Here is a 24917-nt window from a genome sequence, read left to right on the forward strand (position 1 = left end):
AATAAGGTGACAAGTTTATGTGTCATTCAATGGATGAAACTCTACCATTATAAGATGTCATATTGGCATTCAATAGATTTTGAGTTCAATGGCCATTGAACTCTTCAATGGGAAAAATGAAAGTTTTTAATTCTTAAATATTTATTATAAATTACATTTTGTAATATTCTATTAAACTTTATAGAGTTCAATGCATTGTAGAGAAAAAAAATAATAAAATTGTATGGATTGTAGAAAGATGATGTGACAATCTATTAAATTCTATGAATTCAATGCATCCACCGGATCATAACCTTGTTATAACATCTTACAAGCTCTAAATTCAAACTAGACTCATTTACTAATTACTATAAGCGTACACTAACAGTGGATAAAAGGATTTCCATCCTCACACAAGTTAAATTTATAAATAAATAAATAAAAAAAAAAAAAGCAAATATCAATCAGTAGTGGCAACAACAAGAATGCTTTCCTATTATATATGATCAAAAATCAAATTTACATGTAAACTTTACACTTGTGACTTGTATACATTCTTAATTAAACCTTCCTACTCTTTAATTACAAATTAACGTGATCATGGCTATCTACAAAAGCTTAGCAGGGGACTCCCACCTTGCAACCAAGGTATGCACCCACAGATTTGGTGAGTTTGGCGACGCTCTCAGCCGGTTGCGCCGGAATCAATGGTGGACCCTTGTAGGTTTTAGCCCAATGCGGGTTTCCTGACTCCCGGAAATATGCTCCGTTCAGCAACAAGTCTCCTTCACTTCTCCATGTCCACTTACGCCATACCGATTCTGGAACCTGCCTCCTGTTCGTCACCTCCTTACACGCACCATCTGGGGCGATGAATCGGTTTCCCTGGCTGATGATGGTGGCGCCGTCGCCACCTCCGATGGCGTAAGACTTCCATTGTGTGTAGTCATTGTTGACCACATGAACGAACCCAAATCTCACCGCCGGCAGCCTCTGTGTCAATCCTTTTCCGAAATGGTTGTACGCAAGGGTCACCTTCATTATCTTGTCCTCCGGCATCTCAGCACTTGCACCAAAAAGCAAAGCCTGTACAACATACAATCAAAGTTACAATCGTTTGATCGGAGTGTAGCGTCGGCCGCTGTGGGTGGTGGGTATACCGTATACGTACCTTGTCGTGCTTGACAAAATGGCAGTTGGAGATGGTGATATTGGTGGAAGCTGCAACGATATCGATAAGCCCGTCGTAACTGTTTGCAAAGGAGCAGTGATCGACCCAGATCTGTGACGATTTGAAGATGGAAATCGCATCGCCGTCGCTTTTTCCACGGATACCGACGTGGTCTGGCTCCGATCTGATCATGCCACCGGATTTCTCGACAATGTCGTACATGTGGACGCCATGAATAATGATATTGCGAACGAATTGAAGCATAAACCCTGCTCCACCGGAAATATGGACTTCAAAACCACGGCCATCGATGGTTTTATCACAAGTAAAAATAAGCTCCTGGCGGAGCTTGATGTTCATAGTACCGGAGAAGATGATCCAGAGTGGTTCAGGCAGGAGGACGGCATGGCGGAGGGTTCCCGGCTTAGGATTAACCATGTCGTTATCGGAGCAATCATTGACAACATAAATTCTCCCCAATTTTCCGCCGTAGGTGCCATGGCCAAACCCTTTGGCGCAATCAGCCAGGCGTTTCCGGTTCTTAGCCCAGTTGGGATCGCACCTCCAGCATTTGTCGATAGCGTTGTAGGCTACGCAACCATTCTTTTTCTTATCGACCAACCTCCTGTCAACGGCGGCAATTTGAGACATCGACGTCGACGACGATGGGATAATTGCAGCAAGTATGAAATATAGAACAACAACTGGATTACATCGGGTCCCTTCCATTTTGGCTCAAAGAGTGTAAATGGAAGAAATTAATTGTCGGGTAGCTAGTCTGGTGTGTATGTATCTGATCTTAACTCGGTTTTGATGTTAAGACCAGATCGTTTAAACCAGTCTAGCCACCATAACCAGCATGCTCCGGTTTATGTTATTTTTGAAGATGGTGGGTCGAGTAAATGAACCAACTTGGATGAAATGTGTGCAATTTATACTCCATTGAACCCTGTAACTTATTTTCAGAAAAATGAGGGGGGCCATTGGTTTGTGTTTTGGAGTTTTGGGTTCACCATACGTTTTGTGGGTACTGGGTAAAGAGAGATTAGTGGCCATGATTCCATGAATAGAAGTTGTTGTTGCTATATTTAAAGATATCTATCCGCTAAATACAAAAAATAACAATGCATTTTTATTAAATTGTTTATTTTAATTTTTTTCTAAAATTCCAAATGGTTGAATCTTGCAACCCCAGTTGAGCTGTATCTATTGTATGAGGGGTGAATCAGATACTCATCTCCCTCAAACTCATTATATGAGAGGTAAATTAGGTACTAGAGGGAAATTACAATCAAGGAAAACTCAACACTGTCATTCTTGAGTCTCGAACCCGAGTTATATGTTATTTTCCTAAACCACAAACATGTTATTTCCAAACCATGAGCTTTGAGAACTCATTAATTTGTTTATTATTTCATCTTATTTTTTCCTATTTTTGCATTGTACCTTTGTATACTCAGAGCAATAGCATCCAAAGACATAACAATTATTCCATTATTTTTTACTAGTTATGTAGATTTTTTTAGCATATAATGTCCTAATAAGAAAAAAATATAGATAATTCGATAATTTTCATAATACATTCCACTAATAAAAAAAAAAAGAATTCAAAATATAAGATTTTAATAGAAAGAAATAAAAATTTGATGCTAGCATACAATCAATATATACTATATCATTATTTATTCCATTTATAGCCCTATAAATAATCTACTAAAAAATAAACATAGACATGCAGTTGTACATAGACGTGCACAAACCGGGTTTTTTTCCGAACCGGTTCGGTTTATAAAACAGGCTCGGTTCTAGTCAACAAGTCAAAACCGATTCACCCCTACACCGGTTCGGTTCCAAACCGGTTCACCACCAAAATAATCCAAACCTATATAAACCGGTTCGGTTTTTTCTAAACGGGTTTACTATAAACCGGTTCTATAAACCTATATCAAACCGGTTCAGAAAAAACCGGCGGGCTTAATTTTCTTTTTTTTTTTTTGCTTTTTTGGTTTTGTTTTATGGACTAAAGAGGATAACATATGCATGGGTAATTTTTTGGTTTTGTTTTTGTGCAACAATATGGTGTTTATGGGTTGAAGATAATCCAACTTCCCAACCTTTTATATGGCACACGCCCTTAATCACAAAAAGTTTAAAATTACACTAAACTAACTTATCAAATATCTAAACAAAAACCAAATGCAGGGTGTTAAAAAAGAAAGTTGCAACAAGTTTTTTTACTCATTTCAATTCGCAAATGTTCAAATCCCTCATATCCCTGCAAATCTTTTCTGTTAATATCATAATACCCAAAACTAACAGTAAGACATAATAAGTTGTGATGCCACGAAAAACCGGTCCAAAACCGGTTCCAATGTTCATAAATGCGAACCGGTATAACCCGGCGGTTCGGTTCAGGGGCGAACCGGTTTTCGGTTCGGACATCGGTTTGTGAACCGGTTTTTTTGTGCACCTCTAGTTGTACACTTGTACTTGAGAACTGATACATTGTTATGTGGGCCACATCTCAATGGTTAAAAAACACTTTGGACCCTTCAATCCAACGTTTATATCTTTTGAATCAAATAGTAACCGGCCCAACCCGTTTTCCTAATCAAAAGCGGGTCAAACCTGGCCCATCGGGCACAACCCGAGCAAACTCTTGTAATTCATAAATCTCTATGAACTATACTAATATAACTACGTGAAGAAAGAGTAATTTTGTTGGGACATTTCTGGCAAAATTTCACATATGAAAAGCAAAATCACAACAACACTTATTCCAACACTTTTGACCATTTCAAGCAAAAATTCTGCCTTCATGAGTTCATATATGTACTTACTGTTTATCTGACTTACTTCATTTGCAATTCATATCTTTATTCTCCATGTTATGTTTCTCAACCATATCTAAAAAGAAAGATCATAAAAGCAAAATGTTAATCACACAATGAAAGAATTCTTTATTACTAAAATACATGAATCCATTGGCCAATCTATAAAGACAACCCTACTGAACTAGTTTTTAAAATGAAACACATTGGTCCACATTTGTGCCAAAAGAATTATAAACTAATGGGAACAAGCACGACCAAAAACTGGTATCAAACTTTTGACTAACTGCTTGACTAGCTAGATTTTATCATCTTTAGTTGAATATACAAGTCTTTAGTTTATGTATATATTTATAAAATTAGTAAACTTTAGAGTAAATTACATTTTTGGTTCCTGGGTTTAGCTGATTTGTCGATTTTGGTCCCTAAAGGAATTGGGTTGCAGTTTTGGTCCTTATTTTATTTCAGTATTTCATAACATTTTGGCCATGGGTCATCTATGTTAAGAGCCTAGGAGTTATTTATTTATTTATTTTACAGTGTTCATTTCTCCCTTGGACCAAAACTGAAAAATATAGCATACAATAGGGATCAAATTTGTAATTAATTTTTTCTTTTTTTTAATAAACTTACATAACTTTTATATGTTCACATTGTCTTTTTAAATTATCTGTATATTAATATATTTTGTTAAAAACGTTATATTTGAACAAAATACACATACAAGTAAATCATATATTTTTCTCATGATTGCACCATATATAGTATATGTGTATCCTTAATTATGGTATGTATATTGTTTTTTCCGGTTGTAGTCCATGGACAAAATGGTCGTTTAAAAAATTTAACAATTGGTCTATTAACATAGTCGATGTAGGGACGAAAATCATTAGGTAACTTTAAAATAATGTCCAAAGTTGCAACCCCATTTTTGTAGGGTCCAAAACCGAAAAAACCATCTAAACTCAGGACCAAAATTACAAATTACACTAAACTTTATATAATTCTTTTGACCATATCATAGAGAAAGAGACAAACATCTGCATTATTTTCAGGAAGCCTGTTCTTGGTACGGGCTAAATGAACAAACAAGAAAGCTTCACTTGGAAGATTTTACACTACCTTTTCTTGATGGATGATTAAACAAGGCAACTAAGAAAGCAAAAAGATCCTCCTCACGGATGCTTATATACTTATATATATATACATATATATCATAAACAATAGTAAAATCCAATAAACCCACCGAGACCAATTATGATTTCCCTAAATGATGTTTATCATATTGCGGCAGCCATAATTCCATTATATGTGGCCATGATCTTGGCTTACGTTTCTGTAAAATGGTTGAAGCTATTCAACCGAGACCAATGCTCGGGTATAAACAAATTTGTTGCTAAATTTTCAATTCCTTTGTTATCTTTTCAAGTGATTTCCAAAAGTGATCCTTTCAAGATGAACCTCAAGCTAATTGGTGCTGATGTTCTTCAAAAAGTCATTGCCTTGATTATGGTTGCTGTAATTACCAAAGTTAGATCCAATGGACACTTAAACTGGATCATAACAGGTATTTCTTTGTCAACATTACCCAATACTTTGATCGTAGGGATCCCATTACTAAAGGCAATATATGGAGATGAAGCACATGTGCTTCTTGCACAGATAATTGCATTACAAAGCCTAATTTGGTACAACTTGTTGTTGTTTCTCTTTGAGCTTTCAACTGCAAGTGAAGCTCACATGATAGAAGCACAAGGTATATATGTATTTATCTGTTAAGATGTTGTTTATATTTTTTTTTTTTAACTTTTTGTTAATGTCATCATATCGTCTATTGATTGACTCAAGGGGATCCAGAGGTCAGGCAAGAAGCACAAGAAATTGATGAAAGGGAGGGGACAAAATCAAGAACTGCAAAAAGAAGAAGACTAATTATCATTTTATTAACTGTTGGGAAGAAGCTTCTAATGAATCCTAATTTTCATGCAACTGTAGCAGGCATTGCATGGGCAAGCATAAGTTTTGGGTAAGTTTGTAAAAAGTTTCTAGATTTCAAATACAGTAATTAGGTCAAATTTATTAAAGAAACAATTAGCATGTTGAACTTAATGTAGGTGCAATGTGAAGTTGCCAAAGGTGGTTGAAAATTCGATAACTATATTGTCTGATGGAGGACTTGGAATGGCAATGTTTAGCCTAGGTAACAACATATATAATATATTAATTTTAGTTGTAATATATATAAAGTTGTGAAATTATAAGATATAGAATTAAAAGAAATTAAACTCTGCTAATTTGTATTACTTGATCACAGGTCTATTCATGGCATCACAGGCCAGTATAGTAGCTTGTGGTACCCGATTGGCCTTATTAGCAATGTTCTTGAAGTTCATTGTTGGGCCTGCAATAATGGCAGCACCCTCCATTGCTATTGGATTAAAGGGTGTACCATTTAAAATCGCAGTTATACAGGTAATTGCTATAGGGTTATACCATGTTTTTGTTTTCGTTATTATATTTATAATATCATCAAATTTAGGATGCGTATAAATCAATTAATAAACAATATATTGGTCCAGGCAGCACTTCCGCAAGGAATTGTCCCATTTGTATTTGCCAAAGAGTATAATGTTCATCCAGATATATTGAGCACTGGGTATTACGATTGTTGCTTATTTCTACAAGTAGACTTCAGGTAACAACATGACAATTAATTGATTAATTTGGATATATATATTACAGGATAATCGTTGGCTTGCTTGTGGCATTGCCCATTGCAGTGGTGTACTATTTGTTGTTGGGATCATAGGTAATGCACACAAGGCAGGAAGTGAGGGAATTATATGTATGTATATTGCTTGTGAAATTCCTTTATTCATCTGCATGTGAGCAAAATAACCTAATAGAATGGGATGGTAGAGATTATACAACGTGTGTGTATTGTGCATATATGAGAACAAATTTTTTCAAACAAATGATTGAATAAACTAGCAGCTGGACAAGGAAATCAAGAAGTACTTTGGTATAAGTATACTTATATTGTTGTATTTTTGGAGGAAATTTGCGGGTTTTGTACCCTTTCCAGAAACCAATTGGAATTAGGGGGTCAACACCTAAGAGTAGCCCTTGTGGACGTGTAAACATGTGGATGGGTGCTAAATGTGTAACACTTGAGTATCTGCATCCTTCCTTGTTAGGAAAATAATGTAAACATATCTTCATATATCGGGAGTCTTCGAAAAAAGGAATCGAAATCGGGAATCTAGGAAAAACTGAAAACATGTCATACATTGCATTTATATACACTATCATCTTTAAATGTTTGATATGCATTTATTTAAATGTATGTTTGGAAGCTAAGGCGATGTTTTTATGATGGAAACCTTTTATAGAAAATTGTGTATTTTGGAAAAAGTGAAAAGAGTTTTAAAGGAGCCTATTTAAATGTACTTACATTATTACATATGATGTCTAACTCCTATATAACTCACTAGGCTTTCCACCCAAACCTACTATTTTTAACTTGTGGCTCGAATGATAGTTATCAGTTGAAATATATTTAGAAGGTGAGTATTGGGAATGAAAATTGAAAGATTTTTAGAAGCCTGAAATAATGGATATACTATTGTCTTGAAATAATGGATATACTATTGTCTTTGATATGAACGTGTTATCCCTCCTACTTGTTTTTAAACATTGGGAAATTAGGTTTTAAATAGTTGGTAAAGTCTGGGAGTATTTCACACTATTTTTAAAGTAAAAGTTATATACAAAACTTTGGAAATGGTATTTCTAAATAGAACCTATGAGGAATGTTTCACAATCACATCCAAAATTAGAACTATATTCCATCCTCGAATTTAAGAAATAACCTGCCATATGGAGCCAAATATTTAGACGATTATACCCTATTTGATCCCTGTTGTCAAAGATATGCGTGTAAATAGTCATGATTGATTGGGTGAGGAGGAGAAGGCATCCAAATGAAATACGAAGATATAATAAGGTTAGACATAAACTAGTTTCCTCTTTCCAAGGATATTGTAAAACCCCTTATACAAGTTGTTTGAAATAGCAATATACTTATAAAAATATTTCATTCAATTCATACTAACATTAGGAACCTCAATCAGATCATAATAAATATCAACTTTAAACTCATAAGATGTAATTCAAATAGGTACAAAAGAATGTAAAAATGATCAAAGTCCAAGCTTAACAACTATACAACTAGTATGTCATCGATTATCCTCGAATGTCTCATTTATCTTTCTTATTGGTTGATTATACATCATATCACATGACATATAAGTATTATACTATGTAAATATGAGCCTATTAAGTAAAACTTTCCACTTAACAATAAAACATTTCAAAAGAACATTAATAAGTTCACTAAAGGACATTTACTCGTATACTTGATAGCCCTTCAAGAAAACATATGGTTAGAAAAAATTAGCAATTCAAATGATATCAAAGTACAAATATGATGTTCTCTTTTCTCTTTCATAAAAGGCATCAATATTCAATACCTATGTTCGTAAACATAATCGTTGACACCGTATAAGCCACACTTGAAAGATAACAAGTGAGCCTTTGCAATGGATAGCTAAGCCTAATGGTCTCTTAACATTGGAGAGTGATATGATATTCAATAATGTCTTAAGACAAACAAAAACCTCTCCTTATTTCTATATATATGTCAAAACATAATAATATAAGAAGTAGATAATACAACTTATTATGAGCGTGTTGTCACGGACCAAGTTTTTGGAAAATTCCACCATCGTCTAGAGAACTCCGGAACGATCAAGTATACTCAAGAAGTCTCCGGAGAGATCAAGAATGCTCTACGGGGCCCTGGAAGATGCTAGAATATTATAGATGTCCGTGGAACAAAGGAGAACGATCCGGAATAATCATGAAGGCACTAGACGAAGCTAGAACGACCCGGAAGACTTTTGAACGATCTAGAACACGCTAGATCATACAAGAGCGATTTGGATAATGTTGGGACGACCTAGAGATTTCTAGAGCATCATAGACAAGTATACCATATTCTAGAGTCTTGTAAATGCCATGTATATAATAAAGAAGAATCTAGATTAGTCAAGAATCACCGGGACCTAGAAACTTCCATTTGAGGAGGTGTAAGGTTCCTATAAATAGGGTGAATAACTCATTTGCCTAAACCATTGGGGAGTTGCCTTGTAAAGTAGTTGAGTTATATAATAGAAGCTTTCTTTCTTACTTCGTAGCATTCCTTATCGCATCTCTTGCTATCTTAGTCGTTAGTACATCGTAAAGAAGTGTTCCAAGCTTGACTTAGTCGAAGAAACACTAAGTGGCACATGACGATTAAGTCATCCCGTGACAGTGTGTAAATAACTCATAATACTTATCTTGGTAGTGTAGATAGCTATCAGAAAGGATTCATTTGGCTTGCAGGAGATTAACAAACCCTTACATTGGATAACTACACATAATACTATAAGTTAGTTTATCAATTAAGATTGCATATACTTAGTTAACTTCGTATGTCCCGCTAACCGTCTTATATTATCCACTAAGTGTGAGACTCATGTATTACACAAGTTTATTTTTAAAAAAATTAAATATGAAATTTTAACAATTTGAGAATTTGAATTTATAAGAAAAATATGGAATACATTACATATATAAACCCTTTCTAATAAATACCTTACATATATATTACTTTACATATTAAATGGAGAATTTTAATTTAATAAAATGAAAAATACAATAAAATGACAAGTGGAAAATAAAAAATTCAAAAATTCTAGAAAATGTCATGTGTCCAAATGAAAGATAAGATGACATTTAGCAAAAAGATTTTGATTTATTAAGGAGGACAAGGAACTATGAAAGCAACCCAATAATCACAAAATTAAAAAAAAAATACAATTTTTGCATGTAATTTGACTACTTTATACCCAGGTTGTGTAATATTACACAACTAATGTAATTATATGTCTCCCTTTTTGTGCCGAAGTCTTGAAATCAATATATAACTCTATCCATTTTCGTTGTAACACTTTTGTAATTACTTTTGGACCTATAATAAATTTAATGTGTTAAAAACAAAGTTTAAGCACAACATTTATTAACCATTGGAGGTCAAATCAAGCTCATCATTTTGTCTTTCAAAATTCGTTTTTTTTTGAGGAATTATATCTTCACTAATAAAATAAAATAAAATAGGTCAACCAAGGTGAAAATCAGTAAAAATGGTTAAATTGAAAAAAAATAATAAAATAAAAAATAGTATCCTTAATTTATCTATTATAAGCCTAACTTAAAAGTCTTGAAATAATAATAATAATAATAATAATAACTTACATACCCCTTTCTCATCAGTCATATTAACACTCGATATGGTATACTTCTATTATTTTCACTACTTTGTTTCAAGAGATGCATATAATGTAAGTTTGACTCTTAAATTACTTGCTTCATGTAATCATTAATCATGGTTATTTACCTATTTTTATTTTTAATGTTATGGGTCATAATTAATCTTCAAAAAATAGGCTTTTAACAGTAGAGTGTTCTTGTCCGAGATTGATCCGGTTGACCGACTAGCGTCTAACGACTTTTACGACGCTACTCTTGTGTACTTTCATTTATGACACTTTTGATCCTCCAGTATTGCAATATGTCCGATTCCACCCAAGTTTGCCACCTAGTGTCTAAAACTTGCATTTATTATCGTAACATTTCATAATATCAAAATTAAAGTTTGGGAGTGACTTTTGATAAAAGTTACATCATTTTTTTCCTCCTTAAAAGTTTTAAGGGTGGAAAATATTTGGTTTAGAACCGAAATAATCGATAACCAAATTAAATTGAAACCGATTTCGGACCAAACCAAATTTTAATTTGGTTTCAAGTCAAACCGAATTATAATTTGGTTTTTGGTTTGAATTATGGTATCATGATGTTTGGACCAAACCAAATCAAATTACCGTATTTATATATTAAGTAATTTATATTTAGATACTTTAAGAATTTAAATACTTTAATAATAGATTTAAACTAATAATAAGCATTACTACCTCCGTCTCAAAATTATAGTTCATCTTTCTTTTTTGATTTGTCCCAAAATAATAGTCCACTTCTAAAAATAAATAACACTTTTACCAAAATACTCCCTCATTATTACTTAACCAACTAAGCATTTAATGAAACATTAAATACAAAGGAAGGACAAAATTGTCATTTAATTGTATAAACTTAGTGGTAATTAATATTTCCTTAATCTGTGTGTTTTTTGTCGGTAGACAATAATTTTGGGACGGAAGGAGTACATTACAATGATTAGAAATATCAAATTTTGCTCAGGGTGGTTGTGGCAATCTCTCTCTCTCTCTCTCTCTCTCTCTCTCTCTCTCTCTCTCTCTCTCTCTCTCTCTCTCTCTCTCTCTCTCTCTCTCTCTCTCTGCATAAGGGGGACAATAATTTTACTGAGGTGAGGTAAACTCTTCCTCACTCCCACCAACCTTATGGTAGCAGAGTTTATAAAATAACAACTAGTAGGTGATCCCGTGGTGAACCACGGGTTGGATTTTTTTTTGGTCTGTGCTTAAATTCATGGTTGGTTTGAAAAATTTTATACCACAATAACAAAAACAAAATAGAAACAAATAAAAAAAATTGTTCTGTTGCATCAATAAGAGAAGCATCAACAGGTATTAATGCTTCGATTTGACTTGTTTTAGGCTTTGACTTTTTAGATGTTAGATATTGATAAAAAATATCATTACATCCAAGTATACACTAAGTAACTCTATGTGTATGTGATCACCAAAATTTATTGTTTTCTCATAATAACAATCTATTTAAGTTTGGTACTGGTATAGACATTGTGCCTTATTCGTTACAAGTTGTCATTGAATGTAATGAAATGTAAGCACATTGTTATAATGAGTAATGAATTTATAGTACGTGCACTTATGAGGTAGGTCTTTTTCTTAACAAAGACAAAATGACCATTTTACCCTTACACCTCAAAAACAAATTTCACTATATTAAATAACATTAGAGGATTTTGGTTGAGTGCTTAACCAATTAAGCCAATTAAGTCACATAGAAACTTCCCCCTACCCAAATCAATTTAAAAAGTAAACACGGGAAGTTTATATTGATTTTTGTGTTTTTACAGGAGATGTGCGATGTCTATTCATTCTGAATTCCATGTTTGCAATATTTTTTGGTCTTATAGCAATATTTTTTGGTTTAGTTCTCCTTACAAGTGAGAACAATTGTTCATTACCATTGTTTTGGTGTTATCAGATTCAATGGTGGGGCCTATTTTGGAGTGTTTCAATCATCTTAGCTAGGCTAAAATTGTTGGTTGACAAATACACATATATAAGTATAATTAATATATCTTTTTGTTCCAAGGTTATGATGCAACATGTCCATATCTGGTCCAGTTACTAATCAAATATGGTGTCGTGGATATGTATGTTACTGCTGGTTGTAGAGCTAAATAATGAATTGGCATCAAAAAATGTATGAAGATAAATTGAAACACAACAGAATAAATTTCGTAAAACGATGATTGATAATTAGGCAATTTCTGTGGAAATTTGAGAAATCGACTTACGTTAAACAGGAGGAAGTTGAAATTAACTCTGAGAAGTCTCTCTTTATCGAGTTCCTACACGAATGGAGAGAGTGAAGAAATTAAGTCCATATGGTCGCCAATTTACATATGAAGAAACCAATTTTGTCGTTTTTTTGTGAAATTCAGAGAGGAAGAAAGAGCCCCTGATGTGTGTGAAACGAACTAGTTTTAATCCTACTAACTTAGACACAAAATAAACACACGAAAGACAGTGTACCTATCGATTAGTAATATAGTTCAAGCAAGTAGGGTATCGAACACAGGGAACGGTAAACAATTAAAATAAATGCTAATATTATCTAAATAAAACAAGTAATAGAAAGGGGGGGTTTCTCTAGTTTTGCAAGACTAGAAACTTAACAATGAAATAAAACTCAAACTAAGCAACTAACAGCTAAAGCAAATAAACAATCACTAAGTTCAATAATGGAGAAGACTTCTATTTAAGTTTGACTCATTTACTCCTATGGTTGATTTTATGGTAAGTGCAATGGATTATTCGTTATTGGCTACCGATTAGTGTGATTAGGTTCACGTTCGCTATTACTAATCCTTAGAAAACAAATTAATTCAAACATTGGCCAATTGGTTAAACTAATGAGTTTCCTAGACTATTGATTCGGGTTAAGTAAGACTTGTAATTAGCTAATCAAATTACTAATTCAATTAACCTCTTGTTGATGGTTCGTCACACAAGGCTCACACATTAATTTACCTATTTTCTAGTTAACCCTAGTTTCACATTCATTATTCCTAGGCACATAACAATGTGTTCACATAAATCATATGAGATAAACAGTTAAGTGATGTTCATGCAACTTAATTACTTAGCTAATTACTAGAAAATAGTTGTTGTTAACACATGAGGATCTTTAACAAGCTTAACAAAACAATATTACCAAATAAAATTAATCCTAACCATAAAATCATACCATAATCATAAAGTCATCTATCCTAAACAGAAGATAATAGTTTTAGCTCATGATTACAGTAAAACTAAGATCAAAAACGAAACCAAACAACTCAAACATAGTTCAACTTAAAGAATAAGTAAGAATGGACTTGAATTTGCCTTGATTCTTCTCAAAATTGGATCTAGGGTTGATTCTCTGGCTTCCAGCACCTTAGCAGGTCTTCTAATCGCAGCTTTACACCCAAGGGTTTCTCTCCATGCCAGGGTATCGATCTGAAAGTCCCTTTATATATATATTTTCACAAAACAGAGGTGACTCGTCGAGTCCAGTGACCGACTCGACGAGTCCGTCACTTAAAACCCGTGTACGGCAAGTTAGCGCGTCGAGAATCGCGAACATTCGAAGTGACTCGTCGAGTTGAGGCCCAACTCGTCGAGTCCGTTTGGAATTAGCATTTTCTCACAACACGAAAGACGTCCGAAATTGTGTCTAGTTTTCATAACATTTTGAATCTCGTCAATCGGAGTTACGGTTCATGAGATATGGCCAAAACACTGACGAGGGGTCAAGCTGTTCAGCAACATCCTTCTTTCTTCAAAATCCAATATACAAGCCTCCAATTGCTAAATCCGATTCCTCTTCCTTCCGCGCATGTCTTTATTGCTAAAAATGAAATATTTAAACTAACTAAGCACCTTTTGTTCATTAAATGAGATAAAAACAACATAAAGTATTAACATAATGCATGAATTTTATAACTAAATATGCCCATATCAAAATACCCCACACTTGACTTTTGCTTGCACCCAAGCAAAACTGAATTTTAGCACACTAGTATCACATAAGACAATCTCAATCAAACCCAGCCATTATGCCAAGACCGCAACGCATGCATTTGTGTCTAAATTTTTTTCCTAAGGACCCCCTAACTCTAAATACTTACAATCCTCATAAACACTCACCTACTTTTCCCGAACAACGCTCATTTTATGCATCCCTCCGAATCCATCCGCAGAAAACTTTCTAACCTCAAGGTATTTTTGTCAAGCAACCCAAACATACATAAACTAGAAAAAAATTACAACTTTTGATACCATATTGGAGCTCTTTTGGAATTCTTCACTTTCTTGATAATTTGAACTTTGATTTCTTCAAATTTGCCACCTTTTTTTATTTTTCTTTGATTTTTGGGTATCTTCAACTTTTGAATTTCTTCAGAATTTTTCTTCTTTCTTTGACTTTGACTTTGAATGCTCTAGAAATTTTTCAAACTTTTTCTTGTAATTCTCTCTCTTTTTTTTCACATGTACCTCACTTTTTTCTCTCTCAAAACCTACATGCTTAGGCAAAGGCGCTCAACTTCAACCCTTATTGGTTAAGGCATTAGTCTTAGTGCAATGACTACTTAAGCTTTCCTGGATACATTACAGGTTTAGGATGCTAAACATATTGCGATCCTCAAACTAAGCGAGGTTGTATTTTTGTCCCATGATTTCACTAGAATAAAGGAGGCCACAAATGCACTAGAACGTATATAGGCTCAACTAAACATTTGGGTCCTCATAAAATCATCTAACACAATACTAGCATGGAATCCTAATTGCTTTTTACCAAAGTTTCCTAATTTATCCCTAGCAATTTTTACGAAATTTATACCTAAAATAGGATTCTAATTCAACTAATATGACCAACCCCCTACCCCACACTTAATTCATGCAATGTCCCCATTGCATGCTATGCATGATAAAGAAAAATACTAAACTAAAGAGGGAATTGGAACAAACTCCCCTGGGATAGCAGTGGCGAGGCTGATCATCTTCAATTTAGCTCCATCTTCAATTAACTTTAGACATGGGAACAACTCATCCATGTCTTGGGTGTCAAGTATCGTGTGGTATAGCTCCAAATGTAGACGAAAAAAACTCTCGGAGACGCTCGGAAAATGTTCTTAAAAAATGTAGCCAATTGCCGTATCAAATATTATCAAATCATCAGCTTGAGAGACAAAATAAGGATCAACTCGTCGAGTTTGTAGTGTGGCTCGCTGAGTTGTAGCGTAATACAGGCAGAAGTCGAGTTTTTATACTGGGACTCGTCGAGTAGGTAAGTGCACTCGCCGAGTCCATCGCTGTATGGAAAAAAATGTTTCTGCTCCAGGTCCGATTCTGATGTGTGTGGGGAATATTAAATTGATACTTTCCCCATTTTTTCTTTAGTAAATGAGCTCTTAATAACCTCTTTCATCACCGGACTCGTAACTAGACTCAAAACTTCGTTTTCTCTCTCGCCTAGACTCGATTCTTTCCCTAGGTTATCCTTGACTCTAGACTCTCGCATGCATCCTTACACTCAAACTGAAAAGATCAAAAACAAATACCAAGTAATAAAAAAAAACATCAAAATAAAAATCCTAAATTATCCCTAAATACTAGAAGTTTAGAAAGAAAAAGAAAAACAAACTCTAATGACGGGTTGCCTCCCGCAAGCGCTTCTTTTTGTGCGAGTCTTTAGCTGGACTCTCAACTTAATAAACTTCCAATAAACTCAATGCCAATCCATCCGTTGCATTGAATATCTTCTTTGGTGGACCAATTTGTAAAATTTGGCTCTTTGCTTCAAAAGTTGGCCAAACGAGCTTCAATTCATATAACCCAAGAATCTTGATAAGGGTTGGAACTGGTTGGATACTAATCAAAAATGGATCGTGCTTCAGAACATTATCCAAAGTTGGAGTCGTCACCCCATGCTTCGAAACACAAACCGGAAGAACAGGTGGCCACGTCGTGGTAATGGTCAAACCACGGCTTGGTTCCTGCAACTCAGGTTTTTCTTGTTCTTCATCTGACCTCTCTGCTAGTAATCTTTCCAGCTCCTCCAAATCTTTTTCTGGATTAAAATCTTCATCTTTTAACTCTAGCTCTTGTAACTCAGATTTCTCTTGTTCATTAGGCAAGATGTTATCTAACCATCTTCCAAATTCCTTCAAATCATCATCTGAGTCATACTCCTCATCTTCTTGCTCAATTTCCTGTACTACTTCCTCAAGAAAAGCATCAAAAGCATCGAGATTTGGAAAATACATAATAAATATTAAAACAAAAAAAAAAACTCGTAACTTTATATGAGATAAATCTCACACAAAGGATCGATAATACTAGCAATTAAAATTAATTTTGAGAACCGTTCCCCGGCAACGGCGCCAAACACTTGATGTGTGTGAAACGAACTAGTTTTAATCCTTCTAACTTAGGCACAAAATAAACACACGAAAGGCAGTGTACCTATCGATTAGTAATATAGTTCAAGCAAGTAGGGTATCGAACACAGGGAACGGTAAACAATTAAAATAAATGCTAATGATATCTAAATAAAACAAGTAATAGAAAGGGGGGTTTCTCTAGTTTTGCAAGACTAGAAACTTAACAATGAAATAAAACTCAAACTAAGCAACTAACAGCTAAAGCAAATAAACAATCACTAAATTCAATAATGGAGAAGACTTCTATTTAGGTTCGACTCATTTACTCATATGGTTGATTTTATGGTAAGTGCAATGGATTATTCGTTATTGGCTACCGATTAGTGTGATTAGGTTCACGTTCGCTATTACTAATCCTTAGAAAACAAATTAATTCAAACATTGGCCAATTGGTTAAACTAATGAGTTTCCTAGACTATTGATTCGGGTTAAGTAAGACTTGTAATTAGCTAATCAAATTACTAATTCAATTAACCTCTTGTTGATGGTTCGTCACACAAGGCTCACACATTAATTTACCTATTTTCTAGTTAACCCTAGTTTCACATTCATTATTCCTAGGCACATAACAATGTGTTCACATAAATCATATGAGATAAACAGTTAAGTGATGTTCATGCAGCTTAATTACTTAGCTAATTAATAGCAAATAGTTGTTGTTAACACATGAGGATCTTTAACAAGCTTAACAAAACAATATTACCAAATAAAATTAATCCTAACCATAAAATCATACCATAATCATAAAGTCATCTATCCTAAACAGAAGATAATAGTTTTAGCTCATGATTACAGTAAAACTAAGATCAAAAACGAAACCAAACAACTCAAACATAGTTCAACTTAAAGAATAAGTAAGAATGGACTTGAATTTGCCTTGATTCTTCTCAAAATTGGATCTAGGGTTGATTCTCTGGCTTCCAGCACCTTAGCAGGTCTTCTAATCGCAGCTTTACACCCAAGGGTTTCTCTCCATGCCAGGGTATCGATCTGAAAGTCCCTTTATATATATATTTTCACAAAACAGAGGTGACTCGTCGAGTCCAGTGAACGACTCGACGAGTCCGTCACTTAAAACCCGTGTACGACAAGTCAGCGCGTCGAGAATCGCGAACATTCGAAGTGACTCGTCGAGTTGAGGCCCAACTCGTCGAGTCCGTTTGGAATTAGCATTTTCTCACAACACGAAAGTCGTCCGAAATTGTGTCTAGTTTTCAGAACATTTTGAATCTCGTCAATCGGAGTTACGGTTCATGAGATATGGCCAAAACACTGACGAGGGGTCAAGCTGTTCAGCAACATCCTTCTTTCTTCAAAATCAATATACAAGCCTCCAATTGCTAAATCCGATTCCTCTTCCTTCCGCGCATGTCTTTATTGCTAAAAATGAAATATTTAAACTAACTAAGCACCTTTTGTTCATTAAATGAGATAAAAACAACATAAAGTATTAAGATAATGCATGAATTTTATAACTAAATATGCCCATATCAGCCCCCGATCAAAGGAACCAATTCTGTCAATTTATTTCAGAAGTATTGTTAGTGTGTGCATATGAGAGAGAGATACACAGATTGCATTTGAAATAAGCGATGGAATTCAAGCCCTAATTTCCTGGAGGAGAAGAAGTCGTAAGGTTCTAACGCACGCAGACGGAAAGGAAGAAGGATGGAGTACAAAGATTTTGGAGAAACATTTGAAAACCGTTGGCGGTGGGAGTATACGATTGCGGAAGACGGTTGTTGGGATTTGAAGGACGAAGTAGTCATTTGTACAAGTCGATGTGCTTAAAATAAAGTTTACTGTTCATAAACAGGATGGGTTTTAATATATGTATATAATAGGTAATTAGTTACTAATTTAAGGTTCTAAATATAATATTTATCTACTTATTTTTTTTTTCTACTTTACACATTTTTTGTCCCCATTTTACTCTCTATTGTTTTGGTTAAGAAAGCCACACGTCATCTTGAGATTAACATTTTCTGTATTCTGTTGTATGTATGACTGTATATTTTATATTTTTTTGCTCCATTCATATGAGATTTGTATATCGTCTGTTGTTGATGTTTAAATTTCATGTGCATCTCTATCCGAAATATGTAAAAGAAAATACTTCCATGCCTTACACTGTCTATCCTCACATAAGCCTCTCCTTTCTACTACTCTTTGGCCACACCCCAAATTGGGCCCCATGTCGGTGACATAAAAGGTTGTTTGTCCAATTTTATTTTTACTACTTTTTGAGTTATTTTATCTAGCATATCTATTGTGTATATTGGTAATATAACTAAGGATATTTTTATAATTTTTGAATATAGCTCTTGAAATACTTTGATGACAGGACATTTCCTTAGTCGTTTAAAGGGTAAAGGAAATAAATTAGCATCATGAATTCATGAGGCTTTCTCTTGCTTTTTGCCTTTTGGCCCAAAGAAAAAAAATAAAGGCGATGCCTCGCCCAATTAATATATAAATCCACGTGTAACTTAAGGAACTTCCTAAAATGTCCTCATCGCCATCGATATAAAATATAAATATAAATCTATTCCCTAGGCCACTTCCGATCTACGGCCAAAAAATAACCTAAACACCGCTCTCTCGAATCGAACGGTCCACAATCGACCGAAGCGCACGTAAGAATCACACCTTTCAAGAGAAAACCCACGACTTTCCCTTTATTCCAAACCCAAAATTATCAAAACCAGAGCTATAAACCCAATATTACTTATAAGTCGTGCATTTAAGTTTGTACACTAAACTAGGTTGAGCTATTTTGGGTCTAAAAAGCGTAACCTTTGTCTTTCCCCAATTTATATAGCTTAGCGTTGTTTTTCCGGTGTTCTTCAAGCCCCCTATACGTCTCTCTCTCGCTGCTTGATACTCTGTTTCTTGTTTTGGGTCTCCATTTTAAGCCAGAAATCATGGGTAAAGGTCCAGGACTCTACACCGAAATCGGCAAAAAGGCCAGAGGTTCGTTCTTTCCCGACATTTATTTATGAGATTGAATAGTTCGATATATGTGCGTAATCGTGTATAGAAATATACATATATAGTATTCCATATTCGATAAATGTTTGTGTATCGGAACCTTTTTCCTTATATTTGTGTTTTGTTGTTGGAATTTTGGATCAAAATATGTTAATTTTGAATCTGTCATGCTGTGTGATGCAGATCTTCTATACAGGGATTACCAGGGGGACCAGAAGTTCACCATCACGACCTATTCGCCTACTGGAGTTGTGAGTTATTTTTTCATTTGTTATTGTATTTGTAGATCCGTTGAATAGTATTTTATATCGACATTGTTAAAAGGCACTTCAGTAGGCTACCCTGTGTGAATGTAATTGATGCTTATGTCTTTCTCAAGTTCTAAATTGTTAATTTGAAGCCATCCATCCATCCATCGTCCATGTTTCTGTAAGAGATGATTAATTATATTATTTCTCATATTTGAGAAGTAGAGATTGGTAGTGTTTGTCTCACATTTTCAGGATCAATAGTTCTAGATTGCAGTCCATTACATTTTCAGGATAAATTTTTTTTGTAATTTTTAGTTATCTCGTTGTCTCTTCCACCTTCTCCCTGTTTGACTGTCTTCAGATATGAATGTTTCTGTTAATGATGATTGTGAATCGGTGATCTAACATTGACTCTTTGAGAATGTTATGATTAGTGTACTACTTGAGAAAAGAAATGAAATTGTACATCAAGAGATGCTATAGTTTGTATGCCATTTGTTTAAGAAAATGAATACTATGCGATATATTCTTGCATTTGTTAATGTCATTTACATCAAGACTTGTATTCTCATTTTCCACACCATGTAGGCAATCACATCATCTGGAACGAAAAAAGGTGAAATATTCCTCGCTGATGTGAATACACAATTAAAGAGGAACAACATCACTACTGATGTCAAAGTGGACACCAACTCCAATGTACACACATCATCCCTTTGTATATATATATATATATATATATATATATATATATATATATATATATATATATATATTTTATTTATTTAACATTTTCTTTGTTTTTCAATATATATAATTAATATTATCTGCAACATTACCAGCTCTCCACAACCATCACTGTTGACGAAGCTGCACCTGGGCTTAAAACAATACTCAGCTTCAAAGTTCCTGATCAAAGGTCTGGCAAGGTAAGTAATAATCTATCTATTAATAAATTTAAAAATGTTTTGTGATTAAATATTAGTTGTAATTGTAATTCATTTATATACTATAATATAGCTTGAACTTCAATACTTGCATGACTATGCTGGAATCTGCACAAGTGTTGGGTTGACTGCAAACCCAATAGTCAACTTTTCTGGTGTGGTGGGAACCAATGTTGGCTCAATTGGAACCGATGTTTCATTTGACACCAAAACTGGAAATTTCACCAAATACAATGCTGGAATTAGCTTCTCTAATGCAGATCTTATTGCTGCTTTGACCCTGTGAGTTGTTTATTTTATTATAAAAAAAATCTCAATCTTTTAGAATAATTATTTTGATGATTAATTAATTATTGTGACAGGAATGACAAGGGGGACACGCTGACTGCATCATACTACCACATTGTTAAGCCGTTGACCAACACAGCTGTAGGTGCGGAAGTCAACCACAGCTTTTCTAGCAATGAAAACACGATCACAATTGGTAGCCAGCATGCTTTGGACCCATTGACCACGGTCAAAGCACGGGTGAACAACTTTGGGAAAGCAAGTGCATTGATTCAGCATGAGTGGCGTCCAAAGTCTCTATTTACCATTTCAGGTGAAGTTGACACGAAAGCTGTTGACAAGAGTGCAAAGTTTGGTCTTGCATTGGCTCTTAAGCCCTGAATGAATGAATGAATGAATGGTAACAAGTTAAGTCTTCTATGAGTTGAAGGGGTTTTGTTTTTGTTTTGTTTGGTGGGTATAAAAATAATTAAATTCCATGAATGTTGATGTTTAGTTTACCAAAATTTTCTGTTTACCCATGTTAAACATGGATGGTAATTGATTGTCAAGTATTGAGTCTTCTGTTTTCTGGCCAAGAAAGTGTTCATCTTGGTTGTGCTTAGATTTCATATATTTATTCATTGCTTTCGTGGTTTTGAAGTTGATTATGGTTTTTCATTCCTGTAATTGCATCTTTAGATAAAAACTTAGTGAAGGTGCTGTTGAAGGAACCAAGTAATTTTAAAGAATGGTTACCGTTAAAACGGAAGCATGACCCATTGTTTTAGTTTTATGATAAGAGGTCAAAGCCTCAAAGGATTTGAAAAAAAATAAAATAATAAAAAATAAAAAATAAAAAATAATCGAATGGAGTAATTTTGCCTTATAAGCCTTGGTCAAATCAGACCATGTCAGTCATTGGCGTAGGCCCAACGGGCCTTTCAAGTTAGTGGCTTTACATGTATGTGGGTTGTTGGTCTCATTAACCAAAATCAAATCCGACCATTTCCATATAGTTTGGATTTCGATTCCTCATAGTTTGCTAAATACATGTGAAATCCCTACCCTGCAAACTGATAGGAAACGAAGGCGTTTAAAGGATTTAACACTTGTCTTCCACATTTGAAATGGGTCCTGCAAAATGTGTAGTTATTGAGGCCAATTTTTGTATTTTTGGCTAATTTTTGTCAAAAACTTACGAAAAAATGCTCTTTGACCTTTTCTTTTCTTTCCAGTTTTGTTAAGCATATAGTCTACTGACCAAGAATTAATGAATTGATTTACTGCTATATAAATTAAGATAAATGATAATGAAAAAACAAGACTAACTATTACTGTAGTTATATTGGGGCCGTGAGGAGAAGAGATGAAAGGTTAAATTCCAACTTCTGTTCTTACACTGCCCAGGATTTCAATAGATTTATTAATGAGGGGGGATTATTAGACTTAAAAATGGGGGGATACATATACACATATTTCCAACAGGCAAGAGCAAAGTTAAGCAAACTTGACAGAATTCTTGTATGCCATAAATTTCTAATTAACTTCCCACAAGCTTCATGTACAACCCTTCCCAGAGAACAGTCTGATCATTGTCCCATTATACTTGAACTTAGCTCCTGCGATTTTGGACATGTACCCTTCAAGTTGTTTAACTCGTGGCTTCAGAGACCTGGTTTCAATGAAATTGTTTTAAAAGCGATTTCAGAATTTAAAGGGTATGGTGCTGCAGATTCAATTTTCCTTAATAAACTAAAATTCATAAAAAATAGAATCAGGGGAAGGAGGGCAATGGTACTCCCACAGGAAAATTTGGAGGTCGTAAAGATCAAAAGAAGAATGGCAGAGTTGGATAAAAAGGCTGAAAGGAATAATTTAAATGGCTTAGAAAAAGAAGAATGGGCTATGATGTCAAGTAAACTCACTGAATTGGAAAAATTGGCGAGTTTGGACATCAAACAGAAAGCGAGAATAAAATGGTTAATCGATGGAGACGAAAATACACGTTTTTTCCATGGATTCGTTAAAAATCGCAACCGGATAAATCACATGAATGGTCTTATGATAAATGGAGCGTGGTCAAATCAGCCGGGCGAGATGAAAGCAGAAATCTTCAGATTTTCTTCTTCAAAGTTCAAAGAAAAATGGAAGCGTAGACCAGAATTCAGGAGTTCAAAATTCAAAACTATATCGGCCGCTAGTAAAGAATTTTTGGAAGGAGATATTTCGATAGATGAGGTGAAAAGGGCAGTGTGGAACTGCAGGAATGATAAGGCCCCGGGGACCGGATGGGTTCACCTTCAAATTTCTGAAAAAATATTGGGATGAATTGAAGACGGATATCTTAGCATATGTAAAGCACTTTGAACAATGGGGAAGTTTCTCACAAGGTTGCAATTCCTCTTTTATAACACTTACGGCGAAGGTTAAAGACCCGCTTTCCTTGGGTGATTATAGACCAATCAGCCTAATTGGATCTTTATATAAAATAATTGCAAAACTACTAGCAACAAGAATCCGTTCGGGAAGGGGGGAATGTATTGATGAAGTACAAACGGCTTTTGTGGAATGACGAAACATCCTGGAAGGACCTTTGTAAACGAGATTTGCTCGTGGGGGAAGAAAACCAACAAAAAAAAATATTACTCTTCAAAACTGATTTTAATAAAGCCTTTGACTCGGTGAACTGGAAATTCCTAGATTCTATGATGCAATAAATGAATTTTGGAATAAAATGGAGAGTCTGGATGCAGGGATGCTTAGAATCAGCTAGGGCATCGGTTTTAGTGAATGGATGTCCAACGGCAGAATTCCAACTGGAGAGAGGCGTAAGGCAAGGAGACCCCCTGTCATCGTTTCTTTTTATTTTGGCTATGGAGGGGTTAAATATTGCGTTAAAGGAAGCAGAGTCAAAAGGAGTTTTTCAAGGAATTTCTATTCCCAATTCCAATATTCAGATTTCTCATCTATTCTATGCCGATGACGCCTTGTTCATTGGAGAATGGTCAAAGCAAAACATAAAAAACCTGGCTAGGATACTTAAGTGTTTTCAAGTATCCTCCGGGCTGAGTGTTAACTTCAACAAATCGAAAGTCTATGGCATTAATGTGAATCCACATGAGGTTGATAGATGGTCCTCACCGCGGGAATGTGAGTCATGTTCATTACCATTCACGTATCTTGGTGTACCTGTGGGAGCAAACATGAACCGCAATAACTCTTGGAAGCCAGTGATTGAAAAAATCAACAACAAACTCTCCGGATGGAAATCGAAGACATTGATTTTTGGTGGGAGGGTGACACTAGCAAAGTCAGTATTGGGGAGTCTTCCCACTTATTACTTATCAATCTTTGCAGCCCCCTTGGGAGTGATTGAAAACTTGGAGAGAATAAAGAGGAATTTCATATGGGGAGGGCCAAATAATGTACCAAAAATCCGATGGGTGGCATGGGAAAAAAATACTCGCTCCAAAAAAGGTGGGTGGACTAGGTCTCGGATCCATTAAAGCACTAAACCTAGCGCTACTAACAAAATGGAGATGGAAATTCTTCCATGAGAGGAATGCATTATGTGCGAGAATTATAAACGGATTCCATAAACTTGATGAGCGGTTTCCATCTCGGATGTCATCTAGATATTTAAGTGGTGTGTGG

The 24917-nt window shown here is 34.7% G+C and overlaps 4 protein-coding genes across 5 annotated transcripts; 3 read left to right on the plus strand and 1 right to left on the minus strand.

The window, feature by feature from the left end:
• Positions 1 to 450: 450 nt before the first annotated feature.
• Positions 451 to 2047, minus strand: LOC145160502 (putative pectate lyase P59). The gene is made up of 2 exons (XM_079079728.1): positions 1151 to 2047; positions 451 to 1065 (listed from the first exon to the last, which is right to left on the minus strand). The coding sequence occupies exons 1-2, from the start codon at positions 1877 to 1879 to the stop codon at positions 598 to 600; spliced, it is 1197 nt and encodes a 398-aa protein (XP_078935854.1). The 5' UTR covers positions 1880 to 2047; the 3' UTR covers positions 451 to 597.
• Positions 2048 to 5230: 3183 nt separating this feature from the next.
• Positions 5231 to 6973, plus strand: PIN8 (Auxin efflux carrier family protein). 2 transcript variants are annotated; one of them, XM_079076092.1, is made up of 6 exons: positions 5231 to 5737; positions 5830 to 6007; positions 6096 to 6181; positions 6296 to 6453; positions 6561 to 6676; positions 6762 to 6973. In XM_079076092.1, exons 1-6 carry the CDS (start codon positions 5239 to 5241, stop codon positions 6868 to 6870), a joined length of 1146 nt encoding a protein of 381 aa, XP_078932218.1. In that variant the 5' UTR covers positions 5231 to 5238; the 3' UTR covers positions 6871 to 6973. The 2 variants fall into 2 exon arrangements, with proteins under 2 accessions (XP_078932218.1, XP_078932219.1); XM_079076093.1 differs by having other exon boundaries at positions 6561 to 6637; positions 6724 to 6970.
• Positions 6974 to 19629: 12656 nt separating this feature from the next.
• LOC145160506 (mitochondrial outer membrane protein porin of 34 kDa) lies at positions 19630 to 21928 on the plus strand. Its single transcript, XM_079079730.1, has 6 exons — positions 19630 to 19777; positions 19979 to 20046; positions 20635 to 20745; positions 20889 to 20975; positions 21067 to 21275; positions 21356 to 21928. The coding sequence occupies exons 1-6, from the start codon at positions 19729 to 19731 to the stop codon at positions 21660 to 21662; spliced, it is 831 nt and encodes a 276-aa protein (XP_078935856.1). The 5' UTR covers positions 19630 to 19728; the 3' UTR covers positions 21663 to 21928.
• A 787-nt stretch (positions 21929 to 22715) lies between these two features.
• LOC145158297 (uncharacterized) lies at positions 22716 to 23591 on the plus strand. Its single transcript, XM_079077215.1, has one exon. The coding sequence runs from the start codon at positions 22716 to 22718 to the stop codon at positions 23589 to 23591; it is 876 nt and encodes a 291-aa protein (XP_078933341.1).
• The last annotated feature ends 1326 nt before the right edge of the window (positions 23592 to 24917 follow it).

Source organism: Lactuca virosa, chromosome 2, assembly GCF_052849685.1.
Source record: "Lactuca virosa cultivar CGN04683 chromosome 2, Lactuca_virosa_CGN04683_v6, whole genome shotgun sequence".
In the NCBI taxonomy this organism is placed as follows: Eukaryota; Viridiplantae; Streptophyta; class Magnoliopsida; order Asterales; family Asteraceae; genus Lactuca; species Lactuca virosa.